Source organism: Octodon degus, unplaced genomic scaffold, assembly GCF_000260255.1.
Source record: "Octodon degus isolate 3935 unplaced genomic scaffold, OctDeg1.0 scaffold00139, whole genome shotgun sequence".
NCBI classification, from domain to species: Eukaryota; Metazoa; Chordata; class Mammalia; order Rodentia; family Octodontidae; genus Octodon; species Octodon degus.
The window spans coordinates 7,105,317-7,130,683 of NW_004524715.1; the positions used below are offsets into that span (position 1 = coordinate 7,105,317).

The window sequence follows — 25,367 nt, forward strand, 5'->3', positions numbered from 1 at the left end:
TTCTGTACAGAATGTCACAGTGTAGGTATTTATCCACTGGAACATATTCATGAGCAATGGAGTTTCATGTTCTTTTCAGTGTTGTTGGTTATAAGGTAGGAATCTTATCTATAAGATTATATGAATGTATCAAAATGTAAAACTGATTTTCAACTTAATAGAGGTAAGATACTTCTTAAATCTGGGGTTCATTTGGCTTTACAATAGGAACAATTTTAGAAAATCACTATTTTTTTTTATATTGAGACATTCTAAAATCCTTTAACCTAGTTCATACTTAAGACCTTGTGAATGACTATATTTCTCTGTGATGCTTCATAGCACTTTTGTCCTCAAAGTTGCTTTGGCAAGAACATAATAACAAAGACAATACAGATAAAGTCAGAATCAACTAGAAGAAAAGAATGGCTTTGAACATCATTGAAGGCTGTCATAAGTACATAGTTTAAGAAAAAAATGCACAAAACTGAAAAACAGTTTTATGGCTACTTTACTGATTTGATGGACCGGAATCTAGACCCCATCTTTCTTTTCTCAGAACTATTAATTTCAGTTTTTGTTAGAACAATGTTTTGTTTTAGAAAATCTGAGTCCTCTTTTTTGGGTAGATATTCTCTATTGTTACTGTAAAAAAACTTTAATGTATTGCAGTTATTACAAATTAGTGATTAACAGGCTGTCTCTGAGTAAAGAATTTAGCAATTTAGTTGAGGTCTCTTAAGTCAATGCACAGTAAGTGAATTTAAGTATCATAATGGTATTTTAGCTGTAGTTACACATGATATAATAGTTGTACTTTTCTTTCATAGTACTGAAAGAAGTTTACTTCTACACATTTTTAATTTACTTTGGACCAAGCATTTTATAGTTGGAATTTCATATTTGCATGTCCCAACCTGGGTGCGAAAAAGAATTTGCATGCTATTTATACATATTTTATTTATCCCTCAGAGTATTTTACCTTTAAAAGTCAAAAATATTTTGTTTATATTCTTTAGCATACCTCCAGATAATCTCTCTATTCAAGAGTTTCAAAGAAATGAAAGTATTGATGTTGAGGTAAGGAAGCTATTCAATACATTTTCCTGTGATCATTTGTAAGAACCAAATAGTAGAATTGTTGAAACTATAAATTGCTGAAAGAATAAGGTAACATAGTAAGACTGAATCTAAAAAGCATGGAAACTCTCAAAGGTAAAAGATTGATTTTTAGTCACTAACATTTTAAAAATAACTTCCTTAGTTATAGTTGTATACAAGTTCAGGACGGAGGCACGAACCGGTGACCTCGCACTCTAGAGCCCGGCGCGAAAACCGCTGCGCTAGGTTGCTGTCTTATAGTTGTATACAAGTTCATGCTACCTAAATATTTAGTTGGGTTTGTTTACAAAGCAAGTTAGTTCACTAAAAGAAATCCATCAATCAATGAGTGTGGATTTGGGAGTTTACTTTCCTGTGTGGCAAATCAGATGTCTGTCTATAGATCAGACTACTCTGGTTGCTTCAATTTTAGCCATCTATGGGCAGGGAGATAGCTTGGCAGTCTAAGCTTCTGCCTGGCAAGCGCAAGGACCTGTGTTCGATCGCCGTGCCTGCCATTGAGACTGGGCGTGATGGCGCATGCCTGTAATCCCAGCACTGGGTAGGCTGAGACAGGAGGATCACTATGAGTCCAAGCTGCGTAGCAAGACCCTGTACCAAATAAATAAAAGATTAAAAAAAATTTTTTTAACCATCTTCATATACAACATGATAAATTCTTAAGGCAAAAAAGTATTTTTAAAACAGTATATTTTGAGTATTATAAATGAAGCTTGAAGAAATGGACTGTATTTTTCTTTTTTTTCAGTTGTGGGTTTTTTTTTACTGGTGGTAGTCTTTTTTTTTTTTTTTTAAGGTAGGGGAACATCTAAGTAAATCAAATAAAAAATCATTTAAAATATATGTTTAAAAGGCCTATATACTGGGCTGGGGAGATGGCTCAGTGGAATAAGCACTTCTTTGGCAAGCACAAGGGCCTGAGTTCAATCCCCTGTTCCATGGGGAAAAAAAAAAGCCTATACTATGTTTTATATAGTATCTACCTTATTAAAACTTGTAAACTAGAGATAAACTTGGTAAAATCTATAGTTTATTAATAGGTAATACTAAGCTATATTTAAGTTACAAAGGTGTTTGAGAAAAGTGATTATAGCTTTTATTTCCTTTGTAATTCATAGTTTCTGGCAAAAAGAAATGATTAAATCTTAACTTTGGGTACTGCACTGAAACAGCTAAGTTTCATCCCATTTGTCTCAGTAACTGTTTGTAATTCTGTGTCAAAACATTTCTGAATATGGGGTTACAGTAAACATTTACACCACTGCCTCTTTCGTAATTGGAGAGATGAGGGAAACAGACTAGTGGTCATCTTATATGTTAACATTAAAGTGTCCATGTACTTCTACCAAGGAGGACTCTTTAATAAATTTACTTTTAAAATAATATTTAGATTTTACTCCAGAAATTATAATTTGAGCTAGCCTTTTTCTGGAAAAACAGTGTTCTGTGTTTGACACCCTCCCCCTTTTAGGTAGTTCAGCTGATCAGCACTGAGGTACTACCTTATGCCAATTTTATTCCTGAGGAATTTGTTGGTCAGATAATGACGATGCTTAACAAGGGCTCAATACATTCGCAACCCTCTTCATTTACAGGTATGTTATTCTGGTCATCTTCTGGGTATTAGGGAATCTTGAAGCTGACATGAAATGTTTAATCCTATGATTATGGTAAATACAAATTAGAGGGGCAATTTTTAAGAATGTAACAATAGGATAATAAGCTCTATAAGGAAAAGTATGAATATCCTGTGGGCATTGTATTTGCTTGCTAGTCCTGATTAATTGTATTGCATAGCACTTACAGATTGAATGAAGCTATGCAGGCTGAGAAGTTACCAGCTTTGTGGAGTCATAGGTCATTGGAAGGCAGTATAATTTAGGAAAAAAAATGGAGATATGTTCTGCCGTTGGATATATTGTTCAAATTCTCTTAAACATCAGTTTTATGGTCTTTAAGGTGAAGATATTATACCAGCTTTTCAGGACTATTGGGAAAGAATAAAACTCTTTAACATTTGTGGCGTGAACATTTCGTGGATAGCTGCTATGTATGAAATGTTATGTGAGAATGTTCTCTCTTAATTCTCTAAATATTTGTGTGGATAGGTATTTCTCTATTAGAAAAAGTGTAAGTGTCTTTACATAGTTGAAAAAAATTGTCCACATTCTAAGGGATAAAAGCTAAATTCATACTTAACAAGAATTAAATTATCTTTATTATATCATTTGCCTTAGTTAAATGCTTATATATAAGTTGTTTTTTGAAGTTTGTTTCATTTTGCTTTGTTTTGTTTTATTTTCTTGAGATAGGGTTTTACTGTGCACTTCATGCGGGTCTTGAACTCACTTTGTAGCCCAAGCTCAACCTCCCAAGTGCAGGGATCGTAGGTGTGTGCCACCCACCACATTTGGCCTTTTTATTTCTTTTATATAAACCTGTTTTCAAATTGTAAATTAACTGTGGGATCATAATTTGAATTTTCTTTGAAATAGTTTAAAGATTATAAATTTGTACAGTGCATACCAGTTTTCAGAATTTAGTGTTTCCTATTGTAGCAGTATTAATGTATATAGTCTGACCACTAGAGGTCTCTCTTACTACTTGCAGTACTTCACAAATTAGTTCTTTTCCTAGCCCTGACAATCTTAAAAACTGGCAAATTTAACATGCAAATTTAATAAACATGAGAATCTCAGAGAAAAAATTGAATTCCACTTATATTAATATAATTAATAATTCTTCTGATTAAGAATGTGTAAATTTTTTCCTAGATAATTTTAATAAAATATACATTAAGAATTAGGTACAAAAATCCTAAGGTAAATGAGGGTTGAATTTCAAGTAATACTTTTTGTGACCATTTCCTGGTAATACTTTTTGCTGTTTATAGTACTAAATTTGCCAAGACAAAAAGGTTCCTGGAGGGGTTGGGGAAATGGCTCAGTGGAATAAGTGCTTCCCTGGCAAGTGCAAGGGCCTGAGTTCAATCCCTGGTTCCACAAAAAAAAAAAAAAAAAAAAAAGATTCCTAGAGGGGCTGGGGAGATAGTAGAGAGGCATAAGCTCCTGTTTGGCAAGCGCAAAGACCTAGATTCAATCCCAGGTACCACGTGCCATGCCATCCCCAGAACCGAAGGCACACTGTGTCAGCCAGCAAAACCAAACATAGTAGGGCACACCTGTAAGTCCAGCACGGGGGAGGCTGAGACAGCAGGATCACTACGAGCCAGAGCTGCATGGCAAGACCCTGTACCAAATAAATAAATAAATCTTTAAATATTATAGAAAAAAAGGTTCATGGGCATTTTCTGTCAACATTATTGTAAAGAACAAATTTTTCTTAGCTTGGTCTTTGAGTTTTCTTTAACAACATACATCCAAAGTCATTCCTTGCTAATCAAGACCAACCTAAGAACACAGAGGTTCCAGTAAACATTTTGGACTTCCACTGTGAAGTATGAGCTGACTGCAGAAGTTCTCAGATGTGAAAGAGAAAGGGTGAACAATGACAAGGGACTAAAAGAAACTGGAAGGGGGCAGATGAGATGCAGGACTGTAGAAAATGTAAAAACACAGTACTACTAGGAAGCTCAGAAGGAGAAAAAGGTTTCACATGAAACAAAAAATGTTATGAAATAGGACTCTTAACAAGAAAGAATTCAGAAACACTAAAAACATGATAGCTGAAATGAATTCAGTGAAAGATTGGAATAAAGCCTTAGGAAATAAACCTGAAAATATAATTAAATCCAAAACACGGATGGGTTAAGAAGTAAAAAGTAAATGAAGACCGAGAAATAAGCTAAAACTGTTGTTCCAGCATCTGACAATTGGTCTTTCTGAAAGACAGAAAAAAAAAATCTAGAAGTAACTATCAGATAAACAAACTGAAGAAATACACTTCCTGATTAAAAATGCTCACTTACAATCCTGAACAGTAGAAGACATAGATGCTCAATAATGCATATAATTGTGAAATATCAAAATACTTGTGATAAAGAAAAGATCATAAAAGATCCTCCCCCCAAAAAAATTTCAAAATGACATTAGAATTCTCAGTACAATGCTGAATGCTTAAGACATAAAACAGTGATCTTAAGAGTTATAAATAAAAAATTGGCATTTTCGGATGTAGGTACACTGTTGGCCAGATATGAACATAGACCAGTCATCCTCAAATTTCAGCAAACTGCAAATGGAAGACAAGCTATATGCCAAAGGTTCTGCTTCAGGAAAATAAGGATGGATCATTGAGAACTCACATTTTTTAACAAATGCTCTGATGATGGTGATATTGCAAGCTACCATGTTTTTGGGGTATCGCAGTAAAACATTTGCAGAAATAATAGGTCTCAAATAATAGGTCTGTTCAATTCTTTCTTAGGAAGATAACTTCACAATATGCTCCATGATAACAAAAAGATAAGCCAAGAAGGCAAAAGGTTCCTAACACAAGGGAACATGGAAGCAATCCCCAGGGTGATGGCCGTGGACTGCTTTCATGTTACTGCTAGGCAGCACAACTGGACAATTAGAGCAGAAGGTTATGTTTCTGAAAAGATGTTGCCAAGAGGGGAGGAAAAAAATACTTTTATTGCAAGTTTGACCCATCAAAAAGTGGTGAGGGGGGCCTGAGAGATGGCTAAGTAGAATAAGCGCTTGCCTGGCAAGTGCAAGGGCCTGAGTTCAATCCCTGGTTCTCCAAAAAAAAAAAAAAAAAAAAAAAGTGGTGAGGGTAGACCGCAGCCTTAGCTGTTTTTGATCTTATGAGGAAGAAAATTTTACATGTATATGTGCATGCATAGGTTATTCATACATGTCTTTCATGAAATTGAGAATTTTCTTCTAGTCCTAGTTTGCTAGAATTGATATAATGTTTTATTAACCATCAAAAATTAATTTTACAGAAGCAGAGATTGATATTCGTTTGAGAGAAGAATTTTCTAAAATGTGTTTTGAAACATTGCTTCAGTTTTCCTTCAGTAATAAGGTCACAACACCTCAGGAAGGCTACATCTCACGAATGGCACTCTCGGTGCTTTTAAAGAGGTCTCAGGATGTTCTCCGTCGCTATATGGAGGATGAAAGATTGAGTGGTAAATGCCCTCTTCCAAGGTATGTATTTTGCTGTCTAAAAAACCAAGTGTTTTCATAAATGAGCTAGACTAATCTGAAGCTGTTCATTACAGTTTTATTTATCCCAGAGAGTGTAAATATTTCTAGATCTCATCACAGATACATTAATGTGTTCTATTTTGGGGTGCTTTTTCAGATCCTTGTAGGTTAAGTGCTATATAATATGTTCCAAATGACCTTTTTGAATCAAATTTTTGAATTCCAAAACATATTGTGTGGTGACTTCTACATAAATAATTGTGAATCTGTACAATTTCATAGAGTTTTTTCTCTAGTGAAGATACTGGATAAATCATATTCAAAGAACGTGTTGTTATATAGTTATTTCTAGGCTTCTCTTTGTCAACTAGCCATATATTAGATTTTGTCTTTATCTAATCTCCTTAATTTAGCCAGCGACCTATACTACTAATGTCCTTCTCATGTATCTGAGCTGTTCCAGTGGAAATGGTACTGTGCCTTTCTGTCAAACCAAGGCTAGTCAGAGCTGGGGTATGGCCCAGAGTTCATGAAACAGACAAAGGAAACAAACTAATATGAAAAAGGACACAGGTATCAGGAAAGAGGAAAATCACTATGGTTTCTGTTTCATATGGTTCTACTGGGGAGGTGAATCACTCACCCTAAGTCTTTGTTCACATTCTTACTTGCTTTATAATAAATTTCTGGAGGTGGAATTGACCTGTCAGATAATATAGACATTTGAGTATTTTTCCATAGGACTGTATGAATGCCCTGTCCTCCATGTTTGTTTTGCATTTTAAATGATTTGCCAGTTAGTCATTTATCCTTTCTTAATTTGATGAATGAAAAGTAGTCATATAATAGTTGCTTTTTGGAGGCAGCAGGCAAACAGATCTAATGTCAGCCAACCCACCATGCAGCAACACAGGAGGAGGCAGACACAAGGGCGACACCTTTAAGTGGAACCGGGGATTCAACTCAGACCCTTGCCCTTGCCAGGGAAGCGCTTATTCCACTGAGCCATCTCCCCGGCCCCAGTAGTTGCTTTTTTTTTTTTTTTTAAACTACCAGTGTATATTAATCATTCTTAATTTTTTTTAGGATCCAGCATATTTTTAACTTCTAGAACATAAATCCCAACTTCCAAATTTACATGTAAAACAAAAATCTCATGCCAAATATAGTTGATAGTAATCTAGTTATAGATATAGCTAACAACTGATTAATCAAAGTTCATTGTTAAAGTGTACTTGGAAATGTAATAAAATTGCTTTCTGTAGGCTATTCCTATTTATTAGATTGTAATATTGTTTGATTTCAGGAAGCATTTTCCTTTTTTCTATTTTCAGTATTTTGAGCCCTGTTCATACTTGTCCTGTGCAGTCACATTGGCCTATCCTATGTGCATAACCACTAAATTGTTTTCTAAGAAGCTACAATATTACAGTTACATTGTGTCTTAGTTCCTTTTCTCTCTTTTCTGAGCCAAAGTACCTGAAGCCCAAAATTAAAGTAGGAAAGGTTTATTTAGCTTACAGTTTGTAGAAATTTCAGTCTATAATCAGCTGGCTCCAAGGCAGGGTGGCATGACACAGGGACAACAGCTGAAAGTGGCAGAAGACAGCAAAAGCAGCAACAGCAAAAAAGGAGGAAGCAGGCCTCTCTTCCTCTCTTGTGCTGTGTGCCACTGTCTGTGCACACCATCTCCGTGCCTTCCTCTTCCATGAGCTCAGGATGCTTGCAGAGAGGACCCGGGGCCTGCTGAGTCACCTAGTTAAGCTGGGGAACTTCTCAGTTCTCAAGCTGACACAATGTGTCAACTCTTCCACATAGTTATAAAGAAGACTTGAAATGGTACTCTATGGTAGTATGAGAAAATTTCTGCCTAGAGAATGGAAACATTCATACCAAGATAGAAGGGAGTAGGGGAGCTATGGAGCAGAAGAGGTTTATTTTTGTTGGAAGGGAATCAAGCTACTTTTCTCCATTTGTCATTGTTAATGTCCCCAAAATAGTGCCAGTTAGGGTTGATTTCTAATGTTTCTTGTTTGTATTAGTTAAAGAAATATCAGTGTAATTTTGCATGTGCTTTAAACAGCATCGTAAGACATGTGCCAGGGAGTAATTGTATTATTTCTGTTTAACTCTTTGGCAAATTACTTTTAGTACTGATTAGTTTATTTTTTTATTATTATTTTTGTTTTTTTGTATTTTAGGGAAGGGTCTACAAGGGTGTTCAGGGTCTCACTACTAGATCGGGCTTGTAGTGATTCGCCTGTTTACGCCTCCCAAGAGCTGGGATTACAGGTACACACTACCACGCCACCATACCCAGTCTTAATTGACATCTCAGCGTGTCCTGGGAATGGGGCCAGCAAGGCAGACCTGGGGATGAAACCCCTGGCCCCTGTGCCTACTTGCAGGTGCTTTAATCTGCTGAGCTATTTGGCTGGCCCTAGGTTTTTTTTTTTTTTTTTTTTTTAATGAAAACATATTCTTGGGCTGGTGAGATGGCTCAGTGGTCTACAGCACCTACTTAGAACAAGCTTAGCAAAGCACAGGGACCACGGTTCAATCCCCCAGTACCACTTACCAGCTAGGTGCGTGCCCTGGTGGGCTGAGCTGGCCACACACACACACACACACACACACACACACACACACACACATAAATAAATTAAAAAAAAAAAAAAAAAAGAAAACATTCTTAAAAAGAAAAAAGAAAAGAAAACGTATTCTAGAGAACTTTTAGAAGGATTTTTTTTTTTTTTTTGACTGGTTCATACTACCTTAAGGGCAGGTCTGGTAAGGCATGTGGAATTGGGGATTAAACTTCTGCACCTGACTGTGTTTGCATCAGCAGGCGCTTAAACAACTGAGCTAAGTGACAGGCCCACAGAGAACTTCTAGAAGCTTGTATTATAAAATATTTTAAGTAGTATGCAGAGTAGCTTACAAATAAATTTAGATTTGCATAAGTAGATTGCATTTCTTTTAAAACTGGTAATCTGTGGTAAGATTTGTCTGAAGTATATATAATTATTTCTTTTTAATTTAATAGGTATGAAATACTTTTTCCTTTTATAAGAATTTAAAACATTAGCTCTATGTTGTGTTCAGTATTTTTAAAAAGTATATCTATTTGTAAAAACTTTATTTTAAAAATGCACATGGCATATTTAAAAATCTTGACAAATCATTTTCCCTTTTAGGCAACAAGTAACAGAAATCATATTTGTTTTAAAAGCAGTCAGCACTCTCATTGATTCACTTAAGAAAACTCAGCCCGAGAATGGTAAGTGCTTAGAAGGTCAGTTATCCTAAAATTTATGACATTTGTTTTTTTGAAGAAAAACATTTCATGTCAAATAAGAGAATAACAATAGTTAATACAATATATCACGGTCTTAAAAGTAGTAACTCATAGTATACTTTTGTGTTATTGCTAAATTAGCTGAATTTTTTTTTTTTTTTTTTTTTTTTTTTTTCTTTTCCTGGAACCAGGAATTGAACTAGCTGAATTTTAGGAACATAAAAGCCCTTAGGCTTTCTTCTCCATTTCTCATGACAGCAAAACACCAACTCCATTCAGATGCCAACTAAGTAAAACTAAACAGCAGTTTAGATGACTTATGAAAAAAATAAATTGGTTTGATTACAGGATGTTACACAGTTCATATTTCATTATTTTTATTTATTTTTTTTGGCGGAACCGGGGATTGAACTCAGGTCCTTGTCCTTGCCAGGCAAGCGCTTATTCTACTGAGCCATCTCCCCGGCCCCAAAGAGTCGGGACGGGGGCACGAACCGGCGACCTCGCGCTCTACAGCCCGGCGCGGGACCCGCTGCGCCAGGTCGCTGCCCTTCATTATTTTTAATGTGGAAGATCACTAACTGTTTTGGAATAGGTGAGAAGGTTTTCATCTGCTTTCACTGATTTACTTTATAAATATGAGCTATATAAGTAACTTGGAGTCATTTTTATAGTTCCTTTTCATTTGTTTTCCCTTTCTCTTGATCATTTCTACTGAAAGCATTCTTTACCATATTTTCAGAAATGATTTTTCCACTGCAAGACTGATCATTCATTTCCTTATCCCCTCAAAACAATTAAAAAGCCATTTTCATTTGCCATTTCCTACCAAGTTGCTGAGTACTACGATCTGACTCAATTCTGTTCATGCTTTATTTCCCACTAGATTTCATTTGCTCTACCTGTCCCAGTAAATTAAAGTTCTCAAACATCCCAAGTTTTTCCAGCCTTTCACTTAGTCTTTTCTGCTGTGTCCCCCTGGTTCAAATACTGCCCTCTTTTGAACCTTGTTGGCAATCCCTTAAACATGATTTCTGCCTTCAGTGAAATAGCACTTCGATCTGTACCTTTGTTTTGAAGCACTGTATTTTTTTTCTTTTGAAGCACTGTATTTTTAATTGCAGTTAGAGGTGTACATGATTCACTTCCCCTTACCTTGTAAGCATTTTGAGAGCCTTTTTGAACAATGTTTGTACTACTTTGAATTCGCTACAGTATTGCTTCTCATAGTGTGGTTTGGTGCACCAGCTATTGGTTTTAAGAGTTATGAGGCTAAGACAAACAGTTACTGTTTGATTCAACTGACTTTTTTTTTTTTTTTTTTACACAAGACTATTATAAAGAGGACAGTGGTGTGCTCTAGCATGAGCTTATTTTTAGCAGACTAACACTTTTAAGAAGCATTGGTTTTTCTGTTTTGTTTTGTTCGTTTACTTTTTTGTGGTGCTAGGAGTCAAACCTAGTAGGGCCTCATGCATGCTAGAGATATACTGTGCCATTGAGCTCCATCCCTAGGCACTTTTTTTAAAAAAATGTATTTGGTACAGTGTCTCACTGTGCAGCTCCAACTAGTAGTGATCCTCCTGTTTCAGCCTCCCCAGTGCTGGGATTTCAGGTGTGCGCCACCATGCCTGGTCTCCATAGCTGGCTCAGTAGACCCAGAGGTGAGGCCTGTGTGGCATGTGGTACCAGGAATTGAACCCTGTTCCTTGCGCTTGCCTAAGCAGGCGCTTAGACTGCTGAGCTATCTCACTGGCTCAACTTCTTTCTTTCTTTTTTTTTTTTTTTTTTTTTGTTTGTATTTTAGGGAAAGGTCTACAGCGTGTCACTTCTAGATTGGACTCATAGTGATCCACCTGTTTCAGCCTCCCAATAGCTGGGATTATAGGCGCATGCCACCATGCCTAGTCTCAGTTGCCCTCTCAGCATGCCCCAGAGGCAGAGCCGAAGGAATGGAGCCCTGGTCACTGCACCTGCCTAAGCAGGTGTTTTGTTTTTTATTTATTTTATTTTTTCCCATAATTTTATTGAGAAATAAATATCAATGAGACAATTTCAAATCAGATTGGTAAAGCAGGAGTTTTAATCTACTGAGCTATGTGGCTAGCCCTGTTTGGTCTTTTTAAGACAGGGATACACTGTGTAGTTCAGGCTGTCCTTGAATTCACTTTGTAGCCCAGGCTGGCCCTGAACTTATAGCAATCCTCCTGCCTCAGCCTCCTGAGTGCTGGGATTTCTGGCATATGCCAACATGTTCCCAGCCTTATATATCTTATATTAAATCTTACGAGGCATTCCACTTTTATTTCTTTAACCAAAGGCTGGAAAAGAAGGTGAGGTAAAATTTTTAAGAAAATGTCTACAGCAATGTCCTAAGTTTATCCACCCCCCCAAAAAATTTTTTTAATGTTTTAATTGTTTTCAATGAAGGAAATCCATGCATTGATTTCATATAGACCAGGACATTATTCTATTCTAAGATTAAGTGTTTGAAGCTATATTTATTATAATTTCTTTATTATTGTCAGAGATGTGCTGAATGTAACCACATAGTTATATACATAGATTTGCCTTATTTTGTGTAATCTTTAGGCAACTGTCAAAAATTAAAACATGTACATATGAAGGGAGGAGGAAAATTCAGTCACTTTGTTACAAAGTCTTTGGGCTATGGATAGGGCAGTGTAATAATAATGGATGACCCAACTAAATTAATTGTAAAAACTATTTAAGAGACTTAGAATTATGCCTGTGATCATAAGTGAAAATGTAAGTGAAACTATACATGATTGTGTTATTATATTAGAAAGGTATGATAAGCTTCCTTTAAGAAAGGAGAAAAGACAAAAAAGACAAAAAAGCCAGACTTAGCAACAGAAATATATTGACTATACATATTCAGTCTGATTCAGGAGATTAAAGTTTAGAGCCAGTACACTCCAAATCTACTTAGAACTTTTGTTATACTTTCAGTTTTTTAGTGGCAAAGGAGGTAGATGAAGGACTGGTATAAAGGCCCGGGGCTCAGTTCCCGGTACACACTAGAAATTAAATAAATAGATTTACAGGAAAAAGTTTTGAGATAGTCTTTCCCCTATTCAGTATCTACCCAGTTCTTAGCTCACCATAAGCAACCATTTTTATTAATTTACGCTTCCCTGTGGAAGTTTATTATGTAAACGTAAAATATATATTCCAGTATCTTCAGTTCTGTGTACAGATGTACATAGTAGCCCTACATCATACCTACTGTTTTGAACTTCTTGTTTCTTTGCTTAATGGAATTCATAGAGATACTTCATTATCAGTACATTCAGTGCTTTCATTTTTTTTAATACTCAACTATAAAGCCCCCCACAGAAATTTATGATAAATCTTTTAAAAAATATTTTTTAAAAATTATTTGTTTATTTATTTATTTTGTACAGGTTCTACTACACAGCACAGACTGGTAGTGATCATTGTTTGTCAGCCTCCCCAGTGCTGGGATTACAGGCCTGAACCACCACACCCAGTCTTGGTGGCTGGCTCAGCGCACCCTTTTGCCAGGACTGGTGTGGCATGTGGTGCCTGGAAGCAGACTCCGTGCCCTGCACTTGTCAGGCAGATGCTTAGACTGCTGAGCTATTTTCCCAGACCCTTAAAAAAATATTTTGATTAAAAGAAATTTTATTTCAGATATCCTGTTCATATGTTTCTGTTTTTTCCTGTAATAAATGAAAAATTGGTTTATCAGTTAATTCTCCATATATACATTCTCGATGGGTTTCGTTCTCTATAATCTTGTGTTACATGATCAGTGGACATTTTCACAGATGACAGCTGGGGCACCCAGTGTGGCAGCACATGCCTGTGATCCCAAGACTCAGAGGTTGAGGCAGGAATAAGATTTGCTGTGGGTTCAAGTCCAGCCTGAACTATGAGCTGGAGTGAGACCCGCCTTACAAAGCAAAAAAATCAATTAATAAATAAATAAGACAGTGGGGGCAAAGTATTTAAACTTGCTAGACCAGTGGTGTTCAAGACTTAAGTCTTACTATGTGGCAGTATCTGTTTTAGCAAAGAGGTTTAATGAACAGTTCATGGTTTTGTAAGCTATATAGTAAGTAATAAACATTAATCATGAATGATGTTAGATATTGAATGGAAGAAATTCTATAATCATATTTATTTTAGAAATCCTGGATTTGATAAATTTAAATCTGATCTTTTAGTATAAGCACTCAGTAAATTCATATGAATTGCTAGTCCTCAAAAGGAGAGACAGATGAAACATTTGCCACACTTACTTGACCAGGAGCTTTAAAAAATAAGTAAATAAAGAAGTACTAAGGATTGAAATACACAATCCTGTATTGCACAGCAGAAGTTTCAGTCAAGGGAAATGAGTGACCTGACCAGCTCTCCCTTATTTCAAAAGGAACTTTGTACAGTTGGCACCAGGGAGTTAGGGTGGAAAACAGAATCAAAACTTTTTGCCCTCATTTTTTTTTTTATTTTGTTTATCCTGCCTCCTAGAGTTGAGACGTGTTCCACAAAGTGCCATAAAATCATTACATGAATGCTTAGAAAACAGAAATATATTGTGTGATCTCACAGTATAAAGGGATTATTAACCGATTGGGATGTAACACTTTTGTCCAGTCAACAGAACCTTAGCTGCACCTGTCAGTCATGATTTTGGTGAGGAAGACAGACTTGGTCCTTCTTCACCAGAGTCTAAAGCTAGTGATTTACCTTAAAGGTTAGCAAACAATACAAGAGGTATAGTATTACCTTGGTTTGTGTCTTTACCTGGTTCTGGAAGGCCCGGTGAGTATAGAACGGGAGAACAGTTTAGTCACTTCTTCACAAAGCCATTGGGCTATGGATAGGGTAGTGTGGGGCAGTGGACATTGACAAGCTCGGGCTTCTAATACAAAACAATTGAAGAGTACATACCAGATTTGATGAGTTTCAAAGCAGATGAGTGCTGGGCTATGACTAACTGATTCTATGTTTGGTAATTGAAACTGTATCAAGGACATTACTGGGAATATCAGTATTTATATTTTTAGTGGACAACTGAATAAAAAAATGTTTTCCAGTTCTTGAGATGTACACTATATTCTCTGGAAACTACACTGAAAGTAGCAAAGTTGGGTTATTCTGAGTTACTTTATTAGCTTCCAAAGCTTTCACAAGTTATTTAAAATGTACCTTATCAAATTTGATAAGAGGTATTGAGAACTCTACACAACAACCATATTTTCCCCATGCATTATTAAATATAGTAGGAAATCTTCCAAAGATTTTTTAAATACACACACACACACACACACACACACACACACACACACACACACAGCTGGTACAATCTGCATGTTTCAGAGTTTTTTTTCCTTCCATTGCATTTGACATTAATTTTGTTTATGTTAGTTGGATAATCTTATACTTCTTACATTACAGTTGATGGCAATACCTGGGCACAAGTAATTGCCTTATACCCAACATTAGTAGAATGTATCACCTGCTCGTCTTCGGAAGTCTGCTCTGCACTTAAGGAAGCACTGGTTCCCTTTAAGGATTTCATGCATCCACCAGCATCCAAAGTTCAAAATGGAGAATCTTGACCAGCTGGATTTGCATATTTGAAGGAAGAAAGATATAGTATCCTTAAGAATGCTTCTGAGTCTGCTGTAAGAAGGACATTTACTACAAAAAAATTCTTGGCAGCTGTTGTTTGCCACCTTTAAATTGTAATTACCTGGGTTCAGTAATTCACATCATAAGCTTATACAACAACAGAGCTTCCGAATGAGTAGCCCTGCAAGTCATTAGTTAGGCTGGCGGGAGGGACAGTGAATGCCACAGCAGAGCTGCTGCTATATCTTTAATTGGTGATTCAAAGTGAGCTTATGTACAGTTTGTGGTGTATGTGTTAATGATGTACTTTTTAAAATGAAAGAAAAGATATTTCAATTCAGATTTATTAGGCTGGTATTTTTGCACCCTTTTTCAAGTGCAAAATTGTACTAAAATTTTATGCAAGATGGTACTGTAACATTCCATATTATCTACAACCAGCCTTTCTAAACAAAGGGAACTGATATACCTGTGTGTATAATAAATAGTACAGTTCTGTATAAAATAGTTGCATTTATTGTTTAAATTTTTAAAATATTGATGATGTTAAATGCTTGAAGCTGTATTTATTATTAATACAAAATGGTTTGATTACATTTTTACTTATAATTTGCCTTATGTGTAGGTAAGCTTACCATGTAATCAGTTAGCTTCATGCTTATTTTAAATGTGTTATCAGTGATCATTAAACATTTGACACCAGAAAGGTCATGTGGATACAAAGCAAATAGTTTATAATTTTCTGGTTTAGAAAGATAACTTTGAAATATGGGTTATTAACTTAATACATTGAGATATATTGTAGCACTGACTCCATCATACCTCATTTCTTTAAATATCTCTTCAAGCTTTCGCTTAAGTCTGTTTTTATATTTGCTGTCTGAATTTTAAAGACTTTTCATATTTTATATTTCTACTGATTTTTTTTCTTGTGACTTTGTCATTGTCTTTGATTTACAACCCAGGCACGATGATTTCAGATGGCCTAAAATTTCACCTGTGAGGTTTTGTTGATTTCTGTGCTTCATTTTGTAGTATCTTCTCAAGCAGAAAAATAACTACGCTCTCCCACAAGTGTGTGTGTGTGTGTGTGTGTGTGTATATACATATGTGTATGTATGTATGTATGTTACAAAAACAGTGACAAGCGTACTTTTGGAGGTATTCAGGAATTTAAAAGTGTAGTAAGCCTACTGTCCTGGAGTAAAATGCTAATTTTGTTTCACTTTCCTATTCCAGTGGAGAAAAAAAAAATGCTATGAGTGTATTCACTTGTTTCTTTAAAAAAAAAACTGACATTGATCGAGCTCACTATATTTTCTATTTAATGAATTATGCTATTATATTTTTCTTCTTAGTTAAATTTTCATAATCACTTATGTGGAGGGAGACATGAAGATGTTTAAAACATTGATTTTTTCGTAAGAAATAATAATGATATTGGTATTATTTTAATGTACTAGAGGGCTTTTGATTTTAATAGTGATTATAAATTTTAATTTCTCCAGAATAATCATATTATAAGAAGCTATTAAAACTGAGTAAAGAATGAGATATAATCTCGTGGATGTTATAATTGTGTAATTATTTAATTTGTATTATCTGTAACCATACAGTAAGGCCTTTTTGAGATTATATTTTATTTACATGAATCCTGAATTTCTACTTCATTATTTTCACCTAAGACAAAGGTATAGTATGTCATTTCATATAATTTGCTTTTAGCATTCTCCTTACAGTTGTGAGTTGGTAACAAGTCATTCAAGTTGTACATTTAGTATATTTTCTATACTTGGGTATGTTAAATTTGGGACTTGAAAAATACAGAAATCAATGATAAAATATTGAAATAGAATAACAAGAATTGTATACTGTTTCAATAACATGTTAAAATATTGCCATGAATTTACATGAAGTAATAATATGTCTGTTCATGAGAAATAAGAGATTAACTGCAATTAGAATAATTATTTTCCAGTGAAAGTTAAATGAGTCAAGTGTATGCAACATACATTATATATTTTGAACCAATATTGTATTTGTTTTTAGTACCAGGACCATACCTTATAGTTCAAAACATGAGTATAAATGTGTTATGCAGCAATCAAAGCCGTCGTACTAATGCGTAGGTATCCCCATGGTACAATAATTAACAGGCTTTTCTTCCCAGAATAATTTTCCACAGTTCTTCAGGAGCCACTACTGGCAGTATATGCTCTTAAATCAAGCATCCTTCTAGGCTGAATTTTCTAAAATACGCCTCATCTAAGAAAGTTAACATGTTTCCCGTATGTTGTTAGTCTGAATTGAGTTCTTCACCCAGCAGAACTGTGTTGTATGAACTTAGTCGAAACTGGTAGATGGAAAAGGAAGCTTTCAAAGCCTTATTTTGCTGCACAAAGCCAAGTCCATAACTAGTCCTTGAACAGGAACAGTTGTGTTCTTGGGGTACACATTAGAAAAATCAAAGGGGTTTAAGCCTGGCATGATCATTTTTTGTCACTGATGGTATATATGCTTCATGGAAGGTCCTTTTCCATTTTTTCCACTATAAAGGTAACAGGCAAACTGTTAACTTGCATAAGTTATGTTTTAGTTTTCAACATCACTATCACTACCAAGAAAGTTAAGGTAATTTTTACTGTCCTCTTTAGTATTTCTTTATAACTAATTTTAAAGTTTTATTAATATATATTAAATGCCAAAAAAATTAAATGATAAAATGAAAAAAAATACTGAAAATTCTAGCTTAAGACTGTTTTTCATTTGCTCTGTTTAATTTTATTACATTAATAGCTAATATCTGTGTTGTTTCTCACCTGTTTTTCCTCTCTGTGGTTATTGAATCAGCTCTTACCAAATTCTTTAAATTGTGTGTAACATTAGAAGATATGAGCAATTCTTGGAAAACAGTGTTCATTTTAGAGAGCAGGCTAATAACAACTGGGCTGTTTGCCCTTTCTGATATAACCTGAAAAGTATTTTGTTCATTGTCACAATTTGGCATCATTGGTTCCAGATAATCTTTGGTCAGAAGATCAGTTAAGAAACAGAAAGGAGGGCCGGGGAGATGGCTCAGTGGAATAAGTGCTTCCCTGTCAAGCGCAAGGGCCTGAGTTCAATCCCCGGTTCTGCAAAGAAAAGAAAAGAAACAGAAAGGCCGGCAAGATAGCTCAGTGAATTAAGTGCTTGCGTGGGCAAGCTCAGGGACTGAGGTTTGATCCCCAGCATTGCACTGGCCCTGTACCCAGGTAGATCTGGGTGTGGTGGCGCACCCTGGTAATCACAGCACTGGGGAGGCTGAAAACAGGGGGATCACTATGAATCCAAGCTGCGCAGTAAGACCCTGTACCATAGATAGATAGATAGATAGATAGATAGATAGATAGATAGATAGATAGATAGATTTTACCTTTTTTAAATTGCCATTCATGAAAAACAAATATCATAAAATATTGAAGTGTTCTAGAGAATAACTCAAAAGTATTCCCCACTAGTGATTCTTACATTTATATTGAAGGACTATGTAGCTGTTGTATAAGGGTAGAGTGTGCCCTAATTGTAGAGTAATTCAGATGGACAACTCCATCCTTAAAGACTGTTATAGATGAAGTCTGTTTAGCAAAGGCAGAGCACTCAGAAATCAGCCTGCCTGCAGGTATCTAGTAGTTTCAACTCTCAAGAATGCATGACAATGTTTAGGCTTAGAATATTGTGGAAGATAGTCTCTTCTAGAAAACTATAGATGTGGGCTGGCCAGATAGCTCAGCGGATTAAAGCACCTGGTTAGGCTGACACAGCAGCTGGGGTTTGATCCCTGGCATGCCATGCTGGCCCTGCCCTGAGGGCGTGCTGAACTGGGCATGGTGTGTACCTGTAATCTTAGCACTTGGGAGACTGAAAACAGACGGATCTCTAGGAGTCTGATCTATGTAGTGAGACTGTGTACTAAAAAAAAAAAAAAAAAAAAAGTGTTTGGGCTGGGGAGATAATTCAGTAGAATAAGTGATTGTGTGGCAAGCGCAGGGTCCTGAGTGCAATCCCTGGTACCACCAAAAAAAAAAAAAAGAAAAAACTATAGATGTGGATAACAATGATTCTATGAAAATGTTGCCAGCAGCTAATACATTCCTTAGATTTCCACTTACATTTGGCAGTTTTGGCTCATAAGCTTACCTTGTACAAAGTACTACATTTTACTATGCTTAGTATTGATGAGTTGTATTTATCCGCATCATCAGAATGGATTTTACCTTTTTTAGATTGCCATTCATGAAAAGAACAGGAGTTTACACAGCACAGTGTGTTACTACCCTATATAGAGAGGGCAAATTTTTTTAATATTTCATAATCATTTGAACTAAATTTTTTATACCTCTGGAAAGTAAAGTGGTGCTTTCATTTTGAATGAAAATTTTTTTTTTATAGTGTGGGAAAGAAAGCTAATGACTTTGTGTCCTGACATATATACAAGCCTCCTATAACAGTTAGATACATTTCTTATTAATCCCATGATTTTGAATGTACTAACAGTATTGAGTTTTTAAGAATGTATGGTGTATCTTTTTGTGAATATGATTACTTAGTAATCTGGACTAATTGTAAAGCCGTGACAAGCTAATGTTCTGCCTTTTAACTTTAAGTATGTTTGGTTTTCAAAGCTTACGTTTTTTTGTAAAATAGAGATTGATAATAACTAATTCTTTAGAAAAAATGCATAATTTGAGTTTGGATTGATTTCAAAATGATACTGTTAGTATAATTATTCAGGTCATTTGATAAATTTATTACTGTATCCTCAGAGAGATTTCGACTATTTGTCTTTCTTTTTCCTGGGCATCACTTTCTTCCTGCTGTTAACTTTATTTATTTATTTTTTTGAAATTCTATGGACACTGTCTTAGTTTCTCCTTATCTTTCCTCTCTTTATTCCTGTTTCATTCTCTGCTCCTTTCCATGTAGTTCTGCTCTGATTTCACCTACTCCTTGATCATGAGAAGCCGAGCAGGTCATGGGAGAACCACTGCTGACTCCTTCCTATTAAATGAGTTGTTGGAAATATCTTCCACTTTGCAAACTGTTCCTTTTTGCAAGGGCGAAATTCCTTTGCCATTTCAAAGTAGTGGGACAAGTTGAAGTAATTGTGATCATAGCTCCTCCTAGCTTTCTGAATGCGCAGGATTCAGCAGCCAAGGTGCTCGTGGAATAGATTTGCTGTAAATATGACAGATTGAACAGCTAAGCATGGGGCATTCATGTCGTCCCTGTGATGGGGCCAGAGAGATGATGCCACTTTTCTCAAAAGAGAAAATCTAAATTATACGATTTCTTTCTTTCTTTTTTTTTCTTTGTTTTGTTTTAGTTTTAGTTTTGTCCTTGAAGGTAGATTATTTTGATTCTGGAAACAAGTGCTTTAAATTATTTTAGATTTATATAAATATTACTGATTTGTAATATTTTCACTGCCTACTTTCAAAAACTATTTGAGGTAGCTTATTGTCTCTGTCATCTATTGCTATTTTTCTATTGCAAAACAATAATTATGATGGAAGTTCTAGAATGTCACAATTCTTATTTCTGAGTCTTTCTAGAAGATACTCGGTTTTCATTCCTTGTTGCTTATGGTGACACAAAGGTCAACTGAAACATTCCTAATTATAGTAGGGGAATAATTATAGTCTCTCAGGTAAGAAAAGAAAATTACTCAATTTACAGTTGCTGCAAATGTATGTTTAGTTTTATTTTAAATTAAAACTCAATAGGGCACCCATACTGTGCCATTATTTGAAAAACCATTGCAAATAGTAAAAAGCACTTTCTGTGAAGTTTTACTAGAAAGAAGAAAAATTGAAAACTAAAATATTGCACTAATTTTTTTCATCTAGAAAAATAACATACTAAGCTTAAACCAGACTGCAAATTTTGCTGGCTTTCTAGCTTTTACTACCTCTGTGTCATAATTTTAACACATAGCATACAGCTCCTGTCTCTCAAGACGGTTACCATATGGTGTTTATGTCAGACTGGATATATTTATCTAATTTTGTGAGATTCTTTTTAGCTCCCAACACAGTTCTTGAAAGTAGTACCACTGTTGTTATATTTTCTCCTTACAATTTTTATGTTGTAGAGATGTATCAGTTATATATTGTAATTATGAAAGTCTCTTGGTCTTAAACTCAATATTGTTTTAGTCTAGATTTTTCACAAAAGCTGCATGGTGATAACTGTAATTATATAGAAACAATTCGCTTTACAGTTAGCACTAAGCATGATTCTGGGTTTTAATTATGTTCCAGCATTACTAGTTTTCTCATTATAACTTAAAGCTGTAATCTCTTTGATTATTTCCCTTTAGATCTGATCAGTGACTAATTTTTAATATACCTGTTTTTGTTTCTCATGCCTGTTAGATATAAAAACATTGACACCCCACATCACCTGATTCTGTTTAAAGATTCTGTATACAGAGCAATTCATTTATGTGTCAGATGGCTTGTAGATGTATACATGATCAGTTTTGGGGGGGGGGGAAGAATAAGGAGAAATGTTTTTGAGAGCTTTGTTCAAACCATCAGTGTATAAACTGAAAAAAACAAAATACACTGTCAAAAAGGCATGAAACATCTCTCAGTGCAGTTAGTATGAAAATTGGAACTTTGAGTAAAAATTCTAGGTCAAGTAAAAAATGTAGATTAGATTTTTTTAGGTGATGAAGATTAAATCAAGCACCTCACACATGCTAAGCATACAATGTGTCTTTTAAGAGCATTCTTTTTTCTTTAATTTGATGAAGCTATTTTGAGACTGCCTATCTATACAAACATTTCTTTTTTAGCCAGGCATGTGCTTGTCCTCCCAGCTACTCAGGAGGCTGGGGGAGAAGGCTCATTTTAGCCCATGAATTTGACACCTGCCTGGGCAACATAGGTCCCGTCTGCACCACTCAACTAGCCAATTGTTTTCTTTTTGAGAAGTATACTAGAAGCATAAAACAGAAAAATTTCAATGTTACATAATTGTGTATGGCATAGTAATTTTTCTGATTCCTAATTTATCTTCCATCTTGGCATAGAATTTACTCTTTTTTAAATTCATTTTTATTGGTGTATGTTTGTAATACATAAAGATTACTTTCATCATGGGGAATTGGTAAATGTACGTGACATACAGTAATTGTTTATACCTTTCCCATTTCCCTCCCTCTTCCTGCATCTCTTAGAAAATATATATATATATATAGTTTGTAGTGTGTACTGATCACATGATCACATTGCTCTTAAGGACTTGGTGATGTCTGATTCCCAGCGCTTTACCTATATTACTCTTTCATTCCCACAGTTTTACAAGAAAGTTATTACATCATAGCAGTCAGCAGTTAGAATCACATACCTCAGGTCTTGGTGATCCATCATGTATGTATTGCTCCAGAAGTGGTTCTGTTATACTATGTTAGTTTCATGTTTTATAAAAACTACCCCATTAAAACCCAACCATGACTAAAATAAATTGAAAATACTTTTGAGGCACTTACTATATCTATGGGACAAACACACTTGAATATTAAAAAAACTTCCAATATTGGGAGAAAAAATCTGTCTAATAACTGCAACCACCGTATGAGCTGCATTGGATTTTTATTTTTCAAGTTTAAAACATCTAATTTGTTTTGTTTCATTTTAATTTTTAAGAGGCTGTAGTACATAAGTAGTAACATGTGGGTACGGTCTGAGAATTTGGGGCAAGACTTTTAAAACTTCAAATCCCAGATTCTGCTTACTAAATATGTGCCCACAGCAAGCTAACTTTTTTTTAAAAATCTATTAGATTTATTAAATGTAGTTGTTAGATTTTTAAAAATCTATTAAATGTAGTTGTTAATGACCTTTAACACAGTGTTGTTTTTTAGAATTAAAGGTATTATAAAGCATTGTGCTTAATAACATGAACGAAACACACAGCACACACAATTCAAGAAATGGGCAGAAAACTTTTATCTTCCTATCACAGAAAACATTCTTGCCTTTTACTAGACAACAGCCAAGTTTTGAGAGTAGTGTGTCCTCATAATAATATGACAGAAGTCATCAGCGACTTTCATGTACAGTTGAGGTCACCACATACCTAAAATAATACTGAATATAAAACTAATCAAGTATCAATGTGCCATTGACCATATTTTAGTACCCATATTATGTTAGGCATTGAGTTAATGTCTGCCCTCAGGAACTTATAGTTTTCAAGGAACACAGATCTTAGTAGGTGTGTAAAATACAGTGAAAAACAAGTGCAGATTAATTCAAGATCATATGAGCCTTTGCCTAATTATCTGTGGCCCAGGCTAATATTGCTTTTAATATTCAAGGGCAAAAGTAATGAGCAGAGAGGCTTATTGGTGGAAACAGAAGAATGAACTTTAGTGGCTAGGTAGATACTGGATGAAGCCAAAGGGCATTATGTTCGTAGTGTTTTAGGCAAAGATCTGAGAAAGTGTATTTCAAATACAAGTAAACAGTGCGTTTTGGTCTTTCGTGAAACAAAATGACTGTGAGGGACTGAGTTCTAATCATGAGATTCCTTCAAAGCCAAGCAGAATAGATTGAATGTTTATTTTTATTAAGAAATTGTGAAAGGAAGATAAGCTTGTGCAGTTGTAAGCCAGATAGAAAATGGGAAATCAAGTAAGAAAAGCTTAAAAGCTTTTCCAGTTTTCCTGCTGAGGTAATGTTAAAGGATTAGCTGGGAGTGGTCACATTTGAAGGACACTGAAATTCTGGATAATACGGATAAGGGGGAAATAAAAGAGTTAAACACATTATGTATGAATTATGAGTAGGCTGGTGTTAGCATTAGCACTGTCAATAATGGTTGTGGAAATAATCTGAGAAAGTGGTATAATGGCTTGACTAAAAGTTGGAAATTTTATTACTCTAGCAAATCTCTGTACTTTGGGCCAAACAACTGTTCAATAGCTATTTAAAAATCTTTGCCATTATGACAAATGAATTGGCTTTGGAAAGGACAATGTGATTCACTGTGTAATGAACTACCAGTCAATGTATATTGAATATAGAGGCCCTGTGATACAGTAAACATGTGACAGTGCACTTTAGGTTTTGTCCAGTAAAGCATGCAACTACAAGTTGGTTACACATGCACACAAATACGTATTAACTGAAAGTAGTCCAGATTTGCTCTTCTAGGCAAAAGTACCATTAGCACTTGTTTAAAATGCTCAGGATTATTAGCATGACATGGTATCTGTCAGTGGCCATATTTAAATAATTTTATTTTCCAAATACGCACAAATGTTATGAAACATGCCAAGCAGGTTACTTTCTAATTTGAAATCCTGTACTTCAAGGAATTGGGCTATTCGAATACATAATCATATAGGTTGGTAACAAATTTGCAGTGAGACTACTGACCTTGGAAACTGTTCACAATCACACTGTGCTAGTTTAAGGAGGGAAAACAATTTTTCCCCAAAATGTCATGCGTAAATGATCTTTGTGTTTTGCTCATAAACTCTACTCAAGATAGTAGCCTTCCAGCTGCCATGAAAGAATCAAAGTACAGACACCCATTCCTGAATTGCAGCTAAAAGATGTTTTCATTCCCCACCATTCCTCAATGTTGTTGTATGTAGTCTCCATTTTCAGGAGCTTCATGACTGATTTAGTAAATATACAGAATGTCCAGATAAAGTTGAATTTCAAATCTTTTATTAGCACTAGGACATCCGCATACCATTAAAAAGTATCTGAAATTACAATTTAACAGAATGTCCTGTATTTTATCTGGCAAGCCTTAGTAACTTTAAACAAAAAAATGTTAACGCCCTATAAAAAATGAAAGGGGAAAAAACCCAAAACTTGTTTGGGCCAAAAGTAAAGCTCCAAGGCAGTCCGCCTTCTCACATACTTGGCCTAGACATGGGGTGGGGGTGGTGTGTGTCCTCAACCCCCAAGTCCAGGAGCCTGCGCATTAAGGCGAGCTGCACAGCGCTTTCCCGCCTATTTTCCGCACAACGTAGCACCGTGGCCACGCCGCGGGGTGGAGCACGGCGGGGCCGTGTCCTTGCCGAGTAAGAGAGGCGGCGCCGGAAACTTTAAATGAGGCCAAAGTACAACGTGTCCACCTCGGCGACGGTAAGCGCCGCCATCTTCTTTGCGGGCAGAGATCAGGGGAATATAGGGGTTCTGTGGGCCCCACTGAACTGGGGG

General features: G+C 35.4%; 1 protein-coding gene across 3 annotated transcripts in view; it reads left to right on the forward strand.

Moving 5' to 3' along the window:
- Positions 1-16,049, forward strand: part of Mon2 (MON2 homolog, regulator of endosome-to-Golgi trafficking) — a 124,690-nt gene extending 108,641 nt beyond the window's left edge. For all 3 annotated transcript variants that reach the window (XM_004641638.2, XM_004641639.2, XM_023701707.1), the window contains 5 exons: positions 999-1,059; positions 2,573-2,696; positions 6,011-6,218; positions 9,416-9,498; positions 14,965-16,049. In XM_004641638.2, coding sequence (XP_004641695.1) covers positions 999-1,059; positions 2,573-2,696; positions 6,011-6,218; positions 9,416-9,498; positions 14,965-15,128 — 640 coding nt within the window. In that variant the 3' untranslated portion in view covers positions 15,129-16,049. The remainder of the gene's footprint in view (positions 1-998; positions 1,060-2,572; positions 2,697-6,010; positions 6,219-9,415; positions 9,499-14,964) is intronic.
- Positions 16,050-25,367: the final 9,318 nt, after the last annotated feature.